The sequence below is a fragment of the Coturnix japonica genome, chromosome 2, assembly GCF_054131305.1.
Source record: "Coturnix japonica strain WE chromosome 2, WE-NBRP24, whole genome shotgun sequence".
Lineage (NCBI taxonomy): Eukaryota > Metazoa > Chordata > Aves > Galliformes > Phasianidae > Coturnix > Coturnix japonica.
Window position 1 is genome coordinate 138514225 of NC_140664.1, and position 16773 is coordinate 138530997.

General features: G+C 41.0%; 1 protein-coding gene across 7 annotated transcripts in view; it reads right to left on the bottom strand.

Annotated features, from left to right (window-relative positions):
• Window positions 1-1329: 1329 nt before the first annotated feature.
• MINDY4 (MINDY lysine 48 deubiquitinase 4) overlaps window positions 1330-16773 on the bottom strand; it is a 65600-nt gene continuing 50156 nt past the window's right edge. For 2 of the 7 annotated variants that reach the window (XM_015852706.3, XM_015852705.3), the window contains exons 16-18: window positions 13987-14167; window positions 8844-8916; window positions 1330-4530 (exon numbers count right to left, since the gene is read on the bottom strand). In XM_015852706.3, coding sequence (XP_015708192.1) covers window positions 4482-4530; window positions 8844-8916; window positions 13987-14167 — 303 coding nt within the window. In that variant the 3' untranslated portion in view covers window positions 1330-4481. Of the gene's footprint in view, window positions 4531-5619; window positions 5857-8843; window positions 8917-12054; window positions 12240-13986; window positions 14168-16563; window positions 16753-16773 lie in introns of those variants that run through there. The other 5 variants (XM_085540695.1, XM_085540694.1, XR_001552871.3 and 2 more) reach the window with 4 other exon arrangements.

Below are 16773 nucleotides of genomic sequence, written 5' to 3' on the forward strand. Positions count from 1 at the left end.
AGATGTGCCAGTAAAACGTGTGTCTGTATTTTATGTGGCCGTATCTCAAATCATGGACACTCTCTGAAGGAATATTTCACTCCTTTACAAAACTGGCAGCAGCATTCTAAGAAAAAGTTAAAAAACTGGAGTTTGGGGCCCTTGTACTTCAATGGAGCTCTCAGTTACCGACAGAAAACTGAGCTTCTTTCAAGTATCCCAGGTACATCAATGGAATCTTTGGAGCCCCAAACCACTTAATACTTGTTGATACTTGGCTTACACACGTGTCATTTTCCCAAGCTCTTCAACTCTCCTCTGATTTTAAAGTGACCGTTTCCTGTCATTCCAAATTACCCCGTTCCACGCGTAAGCAACACAAACAAAATGCAATCTGCCTCTGGAGAGTCAAGAACTGAAAACAACAGACACAAGCTTTCATCTTTGAACTCCCTGGGAACAAACCACACGGTGACTGCACAGATTTGCTGATGGGTCTGTCGTCAGATCTCAGACTGCTCCTAGATTTAGCAGTGCAATAGGGACAGATACCACAAAACCAACTACAGCAGCTTCATCAACTCCAGTGTGAGCTCTATGCACAGTGACCTACAGATGAACAAGAAACTTCGTGTGCACATGTCCACCTTGCACAAACTTCCTTAAAAACTTAAAAAAAAATTGCCAGTGATTCCCCAGGTTCTGATCAGTGTGATGCAATTCATTTATTGGAAGAGAGGTGATGGCCTCAAGTTGCTTCATGGGGGGACTCAGGTTGGATGTTAGGAACAATTTCTTCTCCCAGAGACTGGTAAGGCAGGGACACAGGCTGCCCAGGGAGGTGGCGGGGTCACCATCCCGGGAGGTGTTTATGGAGATGTGGCCCTTGGGGACATGGTCAGTGGGCATGGTGGGGGTGGGCTGGAGTTGGGTGATCTCAGATGACCTCAGTGGTCTTTTCCAGTGATTCTATGATCCTATGATTTCACACTAAGCCAGGAGGGGTGATGAGATCCTTGCAATTTTCACTCACAGCACTAAGTAGGTTCAAATAGAACATGGTAGATGTGCACTGATGCAGGCAGACAATACCTCACATTTCCAACCAGCCCCAGAATGGTTGGTTTTGGCACCCGTAGCTCTCAGATGTGAGAATCCCAGGCTCAGGATGGGTCCCTCTGCCCTGCATCTCCAACTGCACTATGGTTCCACTCAGAGGAGAGGGAAGCTCAACTTCTTGTTATTATTCCACTGACAGGAGGAGGCCCATGAAGCTGTTATAATTTATTCTCTCAGATTAATTTCCCTTGGCAAATTAATTACTAAAAAATACAATGTGAAGACAAAATATAAGATGTTGCTATTATCTTTTCTTGAAAGGTTTTATTTTGATGGGACATTCAGTACAAAACAAAGTTAACAATACATTTTGCACAAGGGCAACATTCATGACACTTTACCAAAATAGCACTTCTGCTCAGATTTACAATAGGTGATATCTGTTGTAAGCTAAGGCGTCACGTCTCAGCAGAGGGTGTATTTTTCATAGCACAGAAGGGAAGAGAATGATTTTAAGATATACATAGAGGCCCAGTGCCAGTGTCTTGTACTGTACTATTTGCAAACAGTTGCTTTGTTCACCTCAGGAAGTCACGTTCATCGGGCAATGAAAATGAAAACGGGAAACAATGAGAAGGAAAACATAATCAACAAACTAGATGGAGGCTCCTACAACAGGATATGCTTCTGCACAGGTCTGTGCAGAGGTTTTTGCATCGCTGTATAACATTTTGTATGGGTTTGTCTGATCATTCGATTCCAAAAGATACATGGAGCCTTAAGGCAAATTGCTTTGTGTGTTTTATCATCAAATTAAAATATGTGAGTTCTTTCTGGATGCAGAAATAGACAGAGGTTTGGTTGGTTGGTTTTCTGCTGAAGAGGTAGAGCTAAGTGAGTATTTTCATTGCCTGTTCCCTCTTTATTGAAGGATGCCACAGGAAACCTCAAGAGCAAAGCCGGTGACAGCAGCTTAGTAATGCAGTGCTCCAGCTTGGTGGAATTGCCCTGCAGAAGTGATGCTTCAGTGACGTGGTCCAAGTGTTGCACTTCTTGGCACAGCTGAATCTTGAGTTAGTTCAGTCTTAACCAGATGGCAGATAATCGACTTTCCAGAAAAAAAAAGTATGTGTGAAAATAATTACGGATAATGAGTAAGAAAGATCTGTCACAATTGCTGTAATAAAATTTAAGGTTCAGCAAAACTGTTCTCCATATTCAGTAAGAATGGAGCCTTAAAGGCTTTGCAGTCTGTTTTAAAAAGAGGTTCAGAGTACAGAGCTCACTCCCACCTTCATTAATCTTTCAAGATAAACCATAAAACATAATCAGTTTCCAAAACTTATTCATTAATCTTCAACTCTTTCTTAAAACCTGAAAGATTCTTACATCTTGAGAGATGGAGTTCATCTGAGGCAATCCCCTTGGGCTCCATCTATACTCAGTTTATAACCCTCCCGTCAGGAGCACATTTCTTCTTGTCCATAAGAAAAGATAAATCACTCCCTACTCTGAACGGAGCCCAGAGAAAGTGCTCCTCAACACATATCTGCATTGGAGACATCCATATTCAAGCCAGCTGAAATCAGGGCAGTAACACGGCGGCTCCCTTCCTCCCCAGAGGAACACCGGAAAGGAGGTTTTTTGGTACACCTAGTTCCAAAAATCTTCTATTGTTTTTCATCTCTTCACTATTTTCTGTCCAAATGCATTCTGAAAAATCTTGTTTTATGATCTCGCTGCCCTCTCTGACTATGTTTTCTCCACTGAGTATATGGTGACTGTAGCTGATAGGAAAATTCAAGAAAAAAAGGTGTTTATTACAAGCTGGTGACCTGGCTGACCCCATTCTCTAAGCTGTGCCAAACTGGGATCTTTGCACATTTCAGATCCAGAAAATAGAGCTCTTGAAAGTCAGGTGAGGTGTGCATCGTAGAGGCAGCCTTGAGTCCACCTGCTGTACAAAAATCCCCCTACATACACTGAAATGATGGGAGTTGGCAAAGGTCACTTAATGTGCCTATGGGGGAATTGGGAATGGACTCAAATCTGATGCCTTCCATGATGCCAAGGCTGAATGGGAGGTATTCTCCTCACCAGGTTCACAGAAAGAAGTTTGCCTGTCTGGCCTAAAACAAGTTACATTATACTGCATCACATAAAATGAAAACGACCACAGCTCTGAGATGTTTTACCACGTGTAGACAGTTTGATGCATGTAGGAAGCAAAGAAGGGCCTGATGCTTATTCACAGACTACCTCATTTTTTCTGGTAGTATGCTCAGGTTGGTTTCCAAATCAAGCTCACTTGCTTATGCCCTGGAATTTGTATCTGCAGAAGCAGCTTGGTATCTTTCAGCTACACAGAGTAGAATGTTGAATTACTGATGGAAAATGATACTGAAAATAGCAAGTGGTTCATTTGGGCTCAGAGAGGTTTGCATACTGAGGAGTATGAGGGAGCAAAGATAAAATCCGAAATTAAAAGTCTGTTGTGAAACGTGAGACAAGCATTCCCAAAAAATAAAAATAACTCTAGAAACACCGTTTCTTTGCAATTTGTCCATTAGCAATTAATATTTTCCAAAGCACTTTTTCTCATCTTCAGTTCAGTAACTCATTCCAATTTTGGTAAATTTTTGCCAAAATATGTCACTAAAAGAATTCATTTCAGAATACAAACTGCTGTTTCGGTACCTCGTGTTGCATCTCCCCCGTACACCATTTTCTCACACGTACCTTATTTATTCATGAATAACAGTATTTGTCACAGACAGGTGACCTTTACATTTCCAATCCAGCATCACTTCTTCTGTTTTCTTACAAGGATGAAGCAGCAAACCACAGAACTTATCAGCCACTTTGGTGTAAATAAAGCCTAGTAAGTAAAATCCAGCTCATGAGGTTACCTGTAGGTTCAGACTTAGATTTAGACTTAGTAATGTATGGTAATGAAGTGAATATTTATTTCTTGGATGATGTTTCATCCTGGCACTGGAGTGTTGCAGGTGAAGAAAGAGGCAGGACAGGAAGGCAGGAACAGGGACAGAAATAGCAGCTCGGCTCCTTTCATCAGATTTTTGGGAACAATTGCAGGATACAGAGTTGATCCAGAAAAGGACCCGGAGGGGACACTGACAACTCCATTGCTTTACCCGTAACCGTCACTTGGCATTGGAGACACTCAGTCTACACATTGAAACTGTACATTAAAGGCATCAACAAAGAATTTACCTAAGTGTTGTTTGAATTATAAGCAAAATATCTGAAGCATGAGGAGAATGAGGTGACTCTCCTCCAGCCTGCACACAGCCATGTCATTCTTCCTCACCGTACGCGGCATAGAACTCCTGTCCTATTTCCTGCATTGGTGGGAATAGGAATGTGCTAATTCTGTCATTTCCTTTTTTTTTTCTGTACAAATAAAGTGCAGGTCGGGTCAGTCACAGGATTGGTTCTGTGCCATTCCAGTCAATAACAGCTCCTTGCCACCTAGAAATAAAAGCAACCATTTTACATCCATGAGTTTATCGAGTTGTTGGAAAGGTCAACTCACCACTCTTAACCACACAACCACCACTAGAGAGTGTAGGATTGACTCACCTGGGGTAACTTATCACATCTTCTCCAATGAAAAATAAGTGAAATGAAGTGTTTGTGCCCCTAATTTTAGAGGCCCACTTTTGGAGATCATTTTCTTTACACTTCACAGTCTCTTCCAGGCAATAAAGAGTTCTCAACAGCAGCTGATTCAGAACAAGAGGATTGGCTCTGCAAAGACTAAGGGCAATCTCCAAGATAGGTAAGAGAGTTACCCTCATGTAACCCAAATGAGACCAAATAACTTCATTTAGCAGCTATCCTTTCTGTTGTCCTTAACTCCTTTGAAATATTCAGCGGCTCACCCTCAAGGTAATCTTTTGGTTTTTCTATGGGAAGGCTTTGTTTTTCCTCTGCCTTACCCTTTCTTCAGAATAACATTAAAGATATATACTGAAAAAAATGTGCACAAAATCTTCTGTCTTCTGAACCTCTGTCTGTGTTTTGGCCACTATTGCTCAGCTGTCCACTCATGGAACATCAAACCTGCACTTGCTGCTGGTTGGCTCCCCAGTGACCTCACCAGGCTGAAATGAATCAACTCTCCCTACCACCAAAGTCATTCATTAGGTGCACGGCATCCTTATCCACAGCATTTTTCATACTTGCAAATTCGTGGTTTGGATCTTCTAAGAATGGAACTACTGTCAAATACAATGATCTGGTGGGCACAGTGGTGGCTTGCCATACTGCAAGCCACATTCTGTCTGTCATGGAGGAAAGGATGTGTCAGCACAAATGTAACAGCTCAGCCTTTTTGCTGAGCAAGCCAGTTATATGTAAAACAAAACCAAAATCTGAATCCCTGCAGTATTCAGTGCAGGGCCTTAAGGAAGTGACCACCTGCAGGAATTTTTTCAGTCCACAACCATCCCTGATGAAAGCACAAGTGTGGATGGTTGGGGCTGTGAATTTGTTTCCTTCCTTTTTTGATTTTACCAAGAAAATTAGAAGAAAAATATTGCAGAATGGGTGTCCTACACACAGGCTTTAATAGAAACACACAAGAGTGATGCCTCATGCATTAAGCTAATGGCAGAATGCGGCCTTGCTGGGAATAGCTGGGAATCACTACGCGGTGCAGAACTTGCCTTTTTTGAAACAGGTTTTCAATAAAGAGCTTAACCAGCACAGCAGATTCTGAAGCAGGACTCCGTGTAACTTTCCCAACAAGTTTTATCTTCTCTGTTTATTTTCCAGCTATTTTTCTTGAGCTGTCTGTAGAATGAAAAGCGATTTGCCAATTTGCTCATGCACAGACAGCTTCAAAACTTTCTCACCTATTGGATCTGCACAAGAAAAGGTGTCAGATAGTGAGGAATCTCTTTCACAGGTGCTGAACTAGTCATTTCTTACTGAAAAAAAACCATGATCCAAACAATTCAGAGCCCTCAACTGACTTGCCACAGCGTAACCTAAACGGATCTCATATTGAATTATAATTTATCAGATTAGCAATATGAAAACAACACTGGACTCATCTGGTTTGACTCTGAACTCATTCAAGGGTCATGGGAGTCAAATGGAAGAGTTCCACTGAAGGACTGGTTTAAGCCCCAAGCAATGCTCCCTCTGGAATAACTTCCAGAGAATATCTCCTGCATTGATCAACTGTCTCCAATAATTTAGGATTAAGTGCCTGCCCTTTCTCCTCACCTATCGCATTTCTACCATATGTCTCACTTTGAAGGAACACAGAAGATTGATGTGCCACACTGTTCCAGAGCCACAAAGGAAAAGCTGAGTGTTGTGGGCTAACAAAATCCAACACTAGATTCAGATTATAGTATCTGACAAAAGTTTTTTTCCCCTTTGGGCAGAGCTAACAGATGTTACCTGGTGGTGTTCAAGGCCAGGTTGGACGGGCCCTGGGCAACCTGGGCTGGTATGAAATGTGGAGATTGGTGGCCCTGCCTGTGGTGGGAGGTTGGAGCTTTGTGATTTGAGGTGCCTTCCAACCTGGGCCATTCTGTGATTCTATGATTCTGTTACCACCAGTCCAGAGAGATGCTGAGGATGATGACTGTGAAATAAGAGTATTCTTCGGGGGAGAATGGAATCAGACATCTGCACGGCATCTCCCAGAAACCCCACTCAGGGATGCCCGTTCCAGACACCTCTTGATCCAAATCTGACTACTTCCAAGGATGTCTTAGGCTGAAAACCCCAATAGAAGTTACACAACAGTGACTCTTCAACTGGGATTCTGCAGGTTAAAGCGATCCCAGCTGAGAACTATTTGTTCTGGTCATGCAAAGGATTACCTGCTTTAAACTCAAGCCCTCCTTTTCTGACATTTTGTAAAATAGGGAATAAAAGCATAAGCCTCCTCCCACAGAAGCAAAACAATTGTTCTCCTCTGATAATAATAATAATGAAAAAACTAAAAATGGAGACTATCTATTACAGGTGCCGATCTTTCCATTGGGAGATGATAAGAGAACAAACAGCAGACAGATGGCCAGCATAGGACACAACGCCCTGCAGGGAGCTAATGTTCAGGCAACCCACTGGTAAGACTTCCCATGGACTGAAACAGAACTAAGTCATACAAAAGAAAAGGAAAACCCCCTAATCCAAACTTGGAAACAATCTTTGTTATCAGTTCTGATCGGTTCCACTATTAAATTGTCCACACTGAGAAACTACTCTACCTTTTTTGATGAGAAAGGTCTGATAATGAGCTGTATTGATGTAAGTGAGAGGTCAAAAGGAGCAGAGGCCTGTTTGTTTGTTTGCTTACATGCTTATTTCTTTGGCTTACTTTAATAACAGTTATTTTATTGGTGTTTTGCACAGTTGTGTGATAGTAAACATTTATTTTTGTGTCTCTCAATTTGTTAAACACTCGTTAGTTTGTTTTGTTTTTACTTTTCTCCACACACTGCTTCAGAGTTGGAGAAAGATTTCTTCAAACGAAAAGGAAAAACACAGCATGAAAGACCTTTAGCAGCAAGGCCACGCTTGAATAAATATGTTCAAAGCAAATGTAGAATACAGAAAACAAGGAGAGAGACTGATTGGGGTAAATCAGACCATCCTAGGAATGGTACAAACAAAATTAATTGACACTGGAATTTGGTGGTAATTTACTTCCACAATAGATTAAAGTAAGGAATTTAGAATAAACAAATATCATCGTTACCAAAGCTGAGTGTAACTTTGATGCACTGCCAGGAATTGGAGACATTTTAAGTGTAACTTTAAATAGTTGCATGCAGTATTCACCCCACATTGTGGGTTTCTGAGGATAAGGATTATCTATCTCTGTTTGCAGTCATGCTTACATTTCCCTTGAACAGTAGAATCCATATACAGCCTATACGTGCAGGGAACCTGAACCAATGGTGCTGTCACACTAAAGGATGCCTCATTTGTTTCCTGTAGCTCCATAAGGCCAGCCCTGCAGGAACACGCTGTTTGGCAGCCACTGTCCTTATTTGTTTTGCCTTTTTTTTTTTTCCTTAGCAGAAAAAAAAATGTGGCAGAGAAAGGAGGGAAATGACAAGGGAAATCTGAAGCTGCTGGGCTGTTAGGGCTTTGACAATGAGGCTTTTAATTCTCGCTCCAGAGATACTCAGATAGCAGCTTTCAAAGTCCTGTTGAAGGAGTGATATAAAGCTGATACTTTCAGCCAGGAAAAGTTCCTGACTTTGCTTCTTCCATAACTCAGTAAACTGAAAATGTTCTCATTAACTTCAGTACAATTTGGGTACATTATTTAAAAGTCCATCATTTAATATCATATTTGCCTGGAGAAGTCAGCACTTCCATGGGCAGCTTGAGAGAACAAAGACCACTGAGGTCTTAAGTCTTCGGGTGTCAAATGTGGTACCCAAGTGCCTCTGTGCTTTGGCATTTTTCAGAAAAGACTGATGAAGATGGAAGAGAATTTCTTTTCTCATTATACCTCTACAATACCTCTACAATAGGAACCATTGTCTTTTGGGAATCCACATTTTGATCTCCTGAAATCAAGTTGAGCTCTCAAGTTATGGCTCAGTCAGCTTCTGGTGACATAATGACAGTCCCTCTAAGAGTGAAATGAATGCCTTGGGCAATTTGATGTGCAATGAAGGGTGATTGTTTCTAATTCTTAACCAGTAATTTTGCAAGAGTAACTGCCACAATATTAACTTTTCAGCCACACTCAAGCTTTACATATATGTAAAAATACCAGTATGATAAATGCTATTTTCACTTACTTTGTCCTAATGCAGTGCTCAAGTGGAGGCGTAAGATCATTTTCTTTATCTTCAGTGCACATCTGAGTCGTGTCTACAAACACATATAAGAAATAATTAGAGCCTGAGGTAGATGTCTGTCAATTTCTACACTGCAGTGGTTTCTAGGAACTCCACCCATGTATGTGACAGAATAGACAAGAGCCCCTACTGCTCACACTGCAAAACTTATAGTATTTCACCTCCTGGTCTATTGCCTATTCACACGACGGCTGCCCAGAGGCTGAAAGGAGGTGACTACATGTAAGCTTGCTGTTGAGAACAATCCATAGGTTGGGCCTAATGTTAGCTGATTCCTGGTCAGAATCTTGCCCAGAATTGTGCTGACTGCTTAGCAGTAAGGATAACTGTGGGACAGTGTTTGGATCATGACTTGACCCATGATCTGGCTACCTGATCAGTATAGAGATGGTCCCAGGGAAAACTAGAGGGCCAGAAAATGAAAGGATATGCAGGAGGGCTATTGTGAGAATTCTATTTTGCAGTCAATGAACTGATCATTAAGAAAGCAGTTTAATCACACACTGAGCACAGTAATAGTCCTACATGTGAATAACAAATCCCAAGTCCAGCCCAAAGTAAATTAAGATTCCTTCACCCCTGTAAGGAGAATTGTCCCTTTACTGTGGAAAGAGTGCACAGATGGGAGAAGATGGTATCGTGTGTGATGGAAGAGAGCTACCACCATCTCTGAGCATTCCTTTGGGATGGAGAGGCAATTGCATTGTTCCGGGGAAAACAGAGAGGTCAGTGTCTCAGAGCCTGGATCTGTCAACAGTGAAAGTAGTTGCTGAATTTCCCAGGGAGAAAACATCCTGCAGCCAGCTTGGATGTCAGTCTGCTCAGCTGTTTCCTGTTTTGGAGTAAAACATCTTAGACTGCCGTACACTGGAGCTGGTTTTTGGCAGTTTTCTTTCAGCCCACGGGAATGTTGTAAGCAACTGATGGTACCAAGCCAGGGTGCAGGATATGAAGCTGACGCAGTGAGACTGATGGAGACAGGATGGGAAGCAAATGCTCCTGTATTCACTACTGCCCTTCTTAACTATATCTGACTTCCTCCTGCTAGTACAAATACCTGCAGAATGCTCTGAGTGACTGCAGAGGATGGAGTAACAGAAAACAGACAAAATTTATAATTGCATAAAGTAGTGGCAGTTTTATCTTGGAACCTCAGGAACTGAAGGGATACGCTGGAATCTTTCAAGATTCAATGGGCTTCTCTCATCCTAGTACTGAAGAGTTTATGAGAGTTTGTTACAGGTCTCCAATAGCACATCTTTCTCTCAGGTATTCAAGAAACATTTAGACGTTTTACTAAGGGGCAAGGCTTAGTGGGGAAACATTGGTAGTAGGTGGGTGGTTGGACTGGGAGGTTTTTTCCAACCCTGGTGATTCTATGATCCTATGAATAGTGTTTGTACACTCTAGGAATTCATGATACTGATGTTTAGGATCTTAGGATCTCTTGGTAAGAAGCAACATTTGCTGTCCTAATCACAACATCAGCAGAGCTGCCTTTCAGAGTCATTGACAACTTGCAAACTTTTGTCAGTTTTTGACTTAAGTTCTTCCCACTAGACTTTGGACTGAAGTTTTTCATAGAAAGGAATATGAAAGTATCACTAACAGAATACCTTACCAAATCAGGCAGAGAGCATTTAGCTAAGTTATTTAACTAATGACTGCATTGAAGTGTTTCACATAACTCATTTGGAGCAAAGAGCCTCAACGTTGCACTTATCTACCTTGAAGTCACCAAGACTAAGAAGGACCTGAGTACGATCTCTTCTATTTACCCTTATACTTAAACTAAAGATGGCGAGAAACTGAGCATCAGATGAGTTATAAACTTGCTGTTCAAGAGACATGGTGAGGACGGGTTCGAAAGAGCAGAACTGGAACAGACAAGACATAATGCTCATTATTTAAATGGCCATATTAAGAAGTGATGTTTTATTACTTGCTTTTCCAGAAGCTTTTTGCATGTTGGAACAATCTCAACTTTGGGATAAAATCATTTTGAAAGTGTCATCATTATCAACAAACAAGCCTTGCCCAGAAGCTGCCTCCAGTATCCAGAGATCTGCTGATTCTATGGGATGTGCGAATGGCATCTCTAGGTCTGCAAGAATTTCCAGAGAAATCTAGTTCTGTTTCATTAGCAAATATTCAACTCTATTTTGAAAATACCTTTGAAAGGGTATTGAGTTCAAGATATAAACCAATGAGATGTAAAAAAATTCATTCAAACAGATTGTACAAAAATTCACTTGGAGACGGTATATTATAAATGTAGACAGGTATTAATGGTATACTTTAAAATACAGATGAACTTCTCCAAGCAGAACAACAAGCTCTTTCATACAAGTGCTCTGTGTGACCTGTAACAAAAATCTCCACCGAGTCCCTAAACAACCCACAAAAGCACATGAGCAATTAATTTAGATCCATTGGCTTGTTTTCTCTTTCCGAATATCACAAAATTCTACCAAATGGAAAGAAGAACTGAAGAACCTTTATTTAGGACTAAGTGCTGAACTCACTAGTAGCTGCAGTCTCCTTTTAGGAAGGAAATCCATATTTCTTGTCTATATTTTGGCAAGTGGTAATCAGTATGAGAAGCAGTGCAAAGTCTTAACCCCATGTAATACTGATGGTGATTTAAACAATTACAAAAACAGTAATTGCTGTTACCCCAAAAATGTAATTTTGCTTCTACTTTCTGGCTTTTATGCAATTCTTGCCCAGTATAATTTCTTCAGAATTTCCTGAAGTGTAACATTGATTGTAATCTTCATAATTATAAATAAAATCTTCATTTGAAGGAATTCCCCCTATTGTTATTGAGAATTATAGAATCATACAATCACAGCATGGCCTGGGTTACAAAGGCTCACAGTGCTCATCCAGCTCCAACCCCCTGCTGTGTGCAGGGTCACCAACCAGCAGCCCAGGCTGCCCAGAGCCACATCCAGCCTGGCCTTGAATGCCTGCAGGGATGGGGCATCCACAGCCTCCTTGGGCAACCTGTGAACAGTGCGTCACCACCCTCTGGGGGAAAAACTTCCTCCTGAGATCCAACCTAAACCTCTCCTGTCTCAGTTTAAAACTATTCCCCCTTGTTCACCTTCATAAACAGCCATCCCCATTCCTGGAGAAGCAAGCAACCTCCAAAACTTACATCTGTGGGATGTGGTTGTGCAGCATCCAGGACTTCATGCTGTATCTCTGTGTAATGCTGCCTTATCATCACAGCTCATTGATATTTCCATGATGGAAATACCAGTCATACTTACCATTGTGGTATTTCTACCTGGTACTGCATGCATAGCTTAGATTTATGTTCAGTGTCACCTTTAAGAAGTAAAACAATTCCAGTTTTTCTCCAGACCAAGAGCAGGATTACTGCATTGCCAGAGCTACAAAAGTCTTTCCCCGGAATGATGAAACTATTTGCTGTTTACAGACTTCTGCAGAATGTCACAGATAACAAAAGAAGAGGCTGGATCCCTGGAAGGGGCTATGGCTAAAACAAAAAGACATCTACCTCTCAGTGCAAGTCTCATCTTTGAGGAGAAATAAAGAGTTCTGCCTCTGAACTCTTTCTCATCCAGGGGTTTCAGAGTTTGGGGTACAATTGGATTTTGGAGGTGTCTCTGATTTATTCAAGAGAAAAGGAAAGATGCCTGCTTTGGACCATATGTTGCACAGCGCAACAGAATACAACAAACGTGTCTCAATCTCCCATTCCTTTTCAGAATCCTCCATATCACTTAGTAAGAATCCCTCTACCTAAAGAAGAAATCCCCCTCTGCTTATGGTCATGAGCATGAAGCAATTCTTGTCAGCCATCTGAAAGCAGCAAGCTTAGGGACACATCCACAGTCCAAAAACACTGAAGAGATTACTTCTTTCATATGGACAACATACAGCTGCCAAATACACCACAGAAAATATTCGGCCTAAAAAGGCTGAATAAAAAGAATCAGCCTATGAAAATAGTGAGATTTTTGGCAATGGTTCTTGTTTTGATGATTACGTGTTAACATTTACAATAGGTTGTCTCCAGGTGAAGATACAGGGATTTTTTTGTACAATCTGTTTTAATAAATCTTCCTGTATCTGGGACAGACTGTGAGAAGCATTTTGCAGCAACATGCTGTGGAGGTTGAGAAATTTTTTGGGATAAGATATAATGCAATGGCTACAATTGAAAGTCATGGACTTCAATTAAAATAAGAGGAGAGAAAGACTACAGCAATCACTACCAAACCTTACGAAATGTTGAAGGCCTCTAGAGCCACTGTCATACCAACTGCTTTGCCATGGGGCTTTAATTAGAACATGCAACACTCATGCATAACTCATCGTGTCCAAAAATCACAATGTTAATGCAAACAAGGAATACCAACAGGCTATTTTTAAAAGCAAAGTGTCTCCTTCAGATAAAGATGGAGTTTGATTAGATTGAATAAATGTAGTGAAGGAAGGAGGCTATCGTAAGCAAATATGAATTCAGTGCTCAAGAATATCTTAATATGGAAATGAGTAGGAGCTTTCTCAGCATCAGAATCCTGCTTGTCCAATTGTCTTCCAGCTCAAGAAGCACAACTACTGTAAAAGCAACCCCATAATTTGACATGGTTTCCTCAAAGAATGTGTTTAACGAGTCAGATCTTTCACATGCTCACATTTCCAAGCATGCTAGCAAGCAGGCCTGTCCTTGCTAGCAGGTTACAGGCATCTTCTGAAGCAGCTCGGTTTGGAGGCAAGGATTTAACCCTTTCTCACCTGCTCTGCTCACACTACCATGTGTGTAGTGCCGAGGAACAGGAGGTTTGCACTTTCTGCCTGCTGAAAACACATAGGAACATCTGGAGGAAAATGCCCTTCCAAGGGCTTGTCCTCATGATTGCCTTGGGAAATCTACTTTCAAATGAAACATCATGACTAATTTTGGAAATTAGAAAACAAACTCACAAATGCTCTCGTAATGCCTGATACCATCACAAATTTGTTAACTTTTCTTGTAGTTTTGGATGCTTCTTTTTTATGGCACCACTACAAGGAGTGAGATGCAGAGTGACTGCATTATACGTACCAACTGTTAATCGTATTTCTTCTTCTTGGTTGGCCAAGCCATCATAATAATAGAGATCAAACCTCCGCTCGGTTTTCCAGTCACCTTGTAAATCCTTTTCCAGACAAAAAAGCACACTGAAGTGGCTTTCACTGCATACCAACCAAATTGGGTATTTAGGAGTCTTCAGGTAACAACCAACCTAAAAGAAAGATTCAGAAGATTACAGACCAGGAAAGCTCTGGCAAGAGATTTAAACGTTTAAAGCAAGTATCTGACCTTAATTATAGGGGACAAAATCCAGCTGTAGTACCCTTGCAGCAAACAAGATCACATCCCAAATGAACAGAACAAAAAAACCTCTGTCCTCTGAAATAGCTGTAAAATTCATTTCTATTACTTCTCGTGAGACCTGTGTTTTAAGACAGAAATACGTATATATGCTTAAATTCCTAGAGGGATGCATATAGAAGGAGTCATGGCGATTTCTGCATCCCCTGAAGTCAATGAGTAAAATGTAGTATTTTCTTCACCTGACACCACTGTGTTCTGAGATAGCTACTATTCTCCTGTTGCATGCCACTGCCTTAATCCATGACAGAATCACTGCCATGCTGGATATTGTGTATAACCACCTTCATTCTATCTGAAGTGTTTTGTTTTATCTCCTAAACAGACGTGGCACTGTTGGGATGATGTAGATCTGCAACTCAAGGGATGGCAGTCAATTGTCCAAATGTATGTGCAGGAAAATACAGCATCAGTTTCTGCCACTCTAATACTGGTCATACAATACACCGCTGAAAAGCAGAAGTCAATGGATATGCAGTTGTAATGAAAAGCCTAAATAGGCTTAGCATAGCCTAATAATAATAGTCTAAGGCATAAGGAATATATCCTTTTTATTATCAAGATTTAGAACTCAAATCTGAAGTGGTACAACATTATCTTCCCAAATGATAATTTCTTCTGATGCCAGGTAACTTTTTTCTCACTATTTAAGTAACTCCTCCCTGACTCATTGCTTTGTCAGTATCTATTTAAAACAAGCTTTTATACAACAGTTTTGTTTTCTAATTCTTGGCTTAGATGTACTGCATTTTTTACAAGCTTACAAAAACACTCATAATACGAGTTATCAAGAAGGGAAATACACAGACACAACAAAAGACGGCAAATTAGAGGGCAATAGATGAAAAGATTCAGTTGCACAAACATCCATATTTTAGTATCCTGATAAATCAAAGCCAAAAGGGAACAGTCACTCTTCTCTTAAAAAAATGTTTTCTTCCCATATATGTCTGCTAAAGTAACTCATAAGCTTCATCAAAGGATATTTGACAAAAAAGGATTAGAGAGTTACAGAACTGCTTCCAAACAGACATCCACCCCAACTCTTACTCACATGATCAATCCTACTGAAGTCAGGACAAGCTGTTCAGATGAGTAAGGTCTTGCAGGAACACTTTCCAAATATGCATAGTTTTCAATCACAATGCTAGCAGAAGAAGGCAAGGCCCTCCACATGAAGGCAACAATGAGAACATTAAAATGTCGCATTTCAACTCTTCATTTCCCATAAGAAATGAGAAGTCTCCATTTCAGTTATATCACTTTTACTAGTTCAGAATCAGATGCCACTTTTAACACCACAGTGTGTACCAGGAGTGATTGATGCCTATAGGTGTGCTTCTCTCCCAAACCTCTAGCCACTTTGTTTTACTGTCATCAGCTTCCAGGGGCTTCTGGCTCTCCAGGCACGTCAGGCTATTCCTACTCTAGCAGAGAAAACAAGTTCAGGCCAAGTGGCACAGAATGGTTTGTGTCCATATGGCTATAATAAGCATCCCTATCCTACAGCATTCCTCAAGCTACGTGTGTATTTGTTACTATAAAAAGTATTAAAAGGTAATTGAGAACCATGCTTCCAAACTTTTAGAAATACACACAACCATGGGGTCACAACCATTTGTTCTCAGATCCATGCCTTGGTATTGGTTAATTTTGCATACAGACATGGCCTGCAGCAATCCCAAACGTCACTGCAGTGGTCCACCCAGCAGATGGCTGCTTCAGTGTGCTGAGTAGAACTGTAAGACTTAATGAGCAAAGAGTCCATTGTGGAGTCTAACTTCTTAGCAGTCCAAACCCAAGGAATCCTGTCCTTCAAACACATTTACTCCATTGCCTTTTATCACGATGTGCATTTGCCATGCAGAAACACACAGACCCAACCACTAACAGTGTCATGGGTTCCCTTTACACTCTATCTAAACACTCCTGTGCCTATTCATTCTTTCCCATACAAGTATGTGCCATGTCTTATTCAGGCTCTCCTTGGTCTTTTGACAGCTATAGACATCACACGAGCTCTCTGTTACGTCAATGAAATAATTCAAACAAAACTAAGAAAAATACACAGTAATCTGAGAAACAGCCCATGAACTCCAGGCAGTTGGGAGCAGTCTCCCTTAAGCATCTCTCTATTTGGTGAGGTGATTAGTAAATTACACATGTCCTGTAGTCTTTGATATATGCACATAGTGATCATTCTGTGAAGCAACATTCCACTTAAGCTTATGAGCATCACAGCAAGCCAAAATAGCCCCCCACCCTCACTGTAAGGATTCTCTTGCCCACTTTTTCAAGCATCACCTGCTGAGTGGACAAAAAGAATGTCCTCATTTAACTGGTCCACCTGCTCAGTGCTGAGCGTTTCTTCAGTTGCCTGGCCAGGTCAGTGGGTGAAAACAGTCCTGGAGTATAACAGGACCTTGAAACAGGACACTGAAGGACAAGAATGAACAC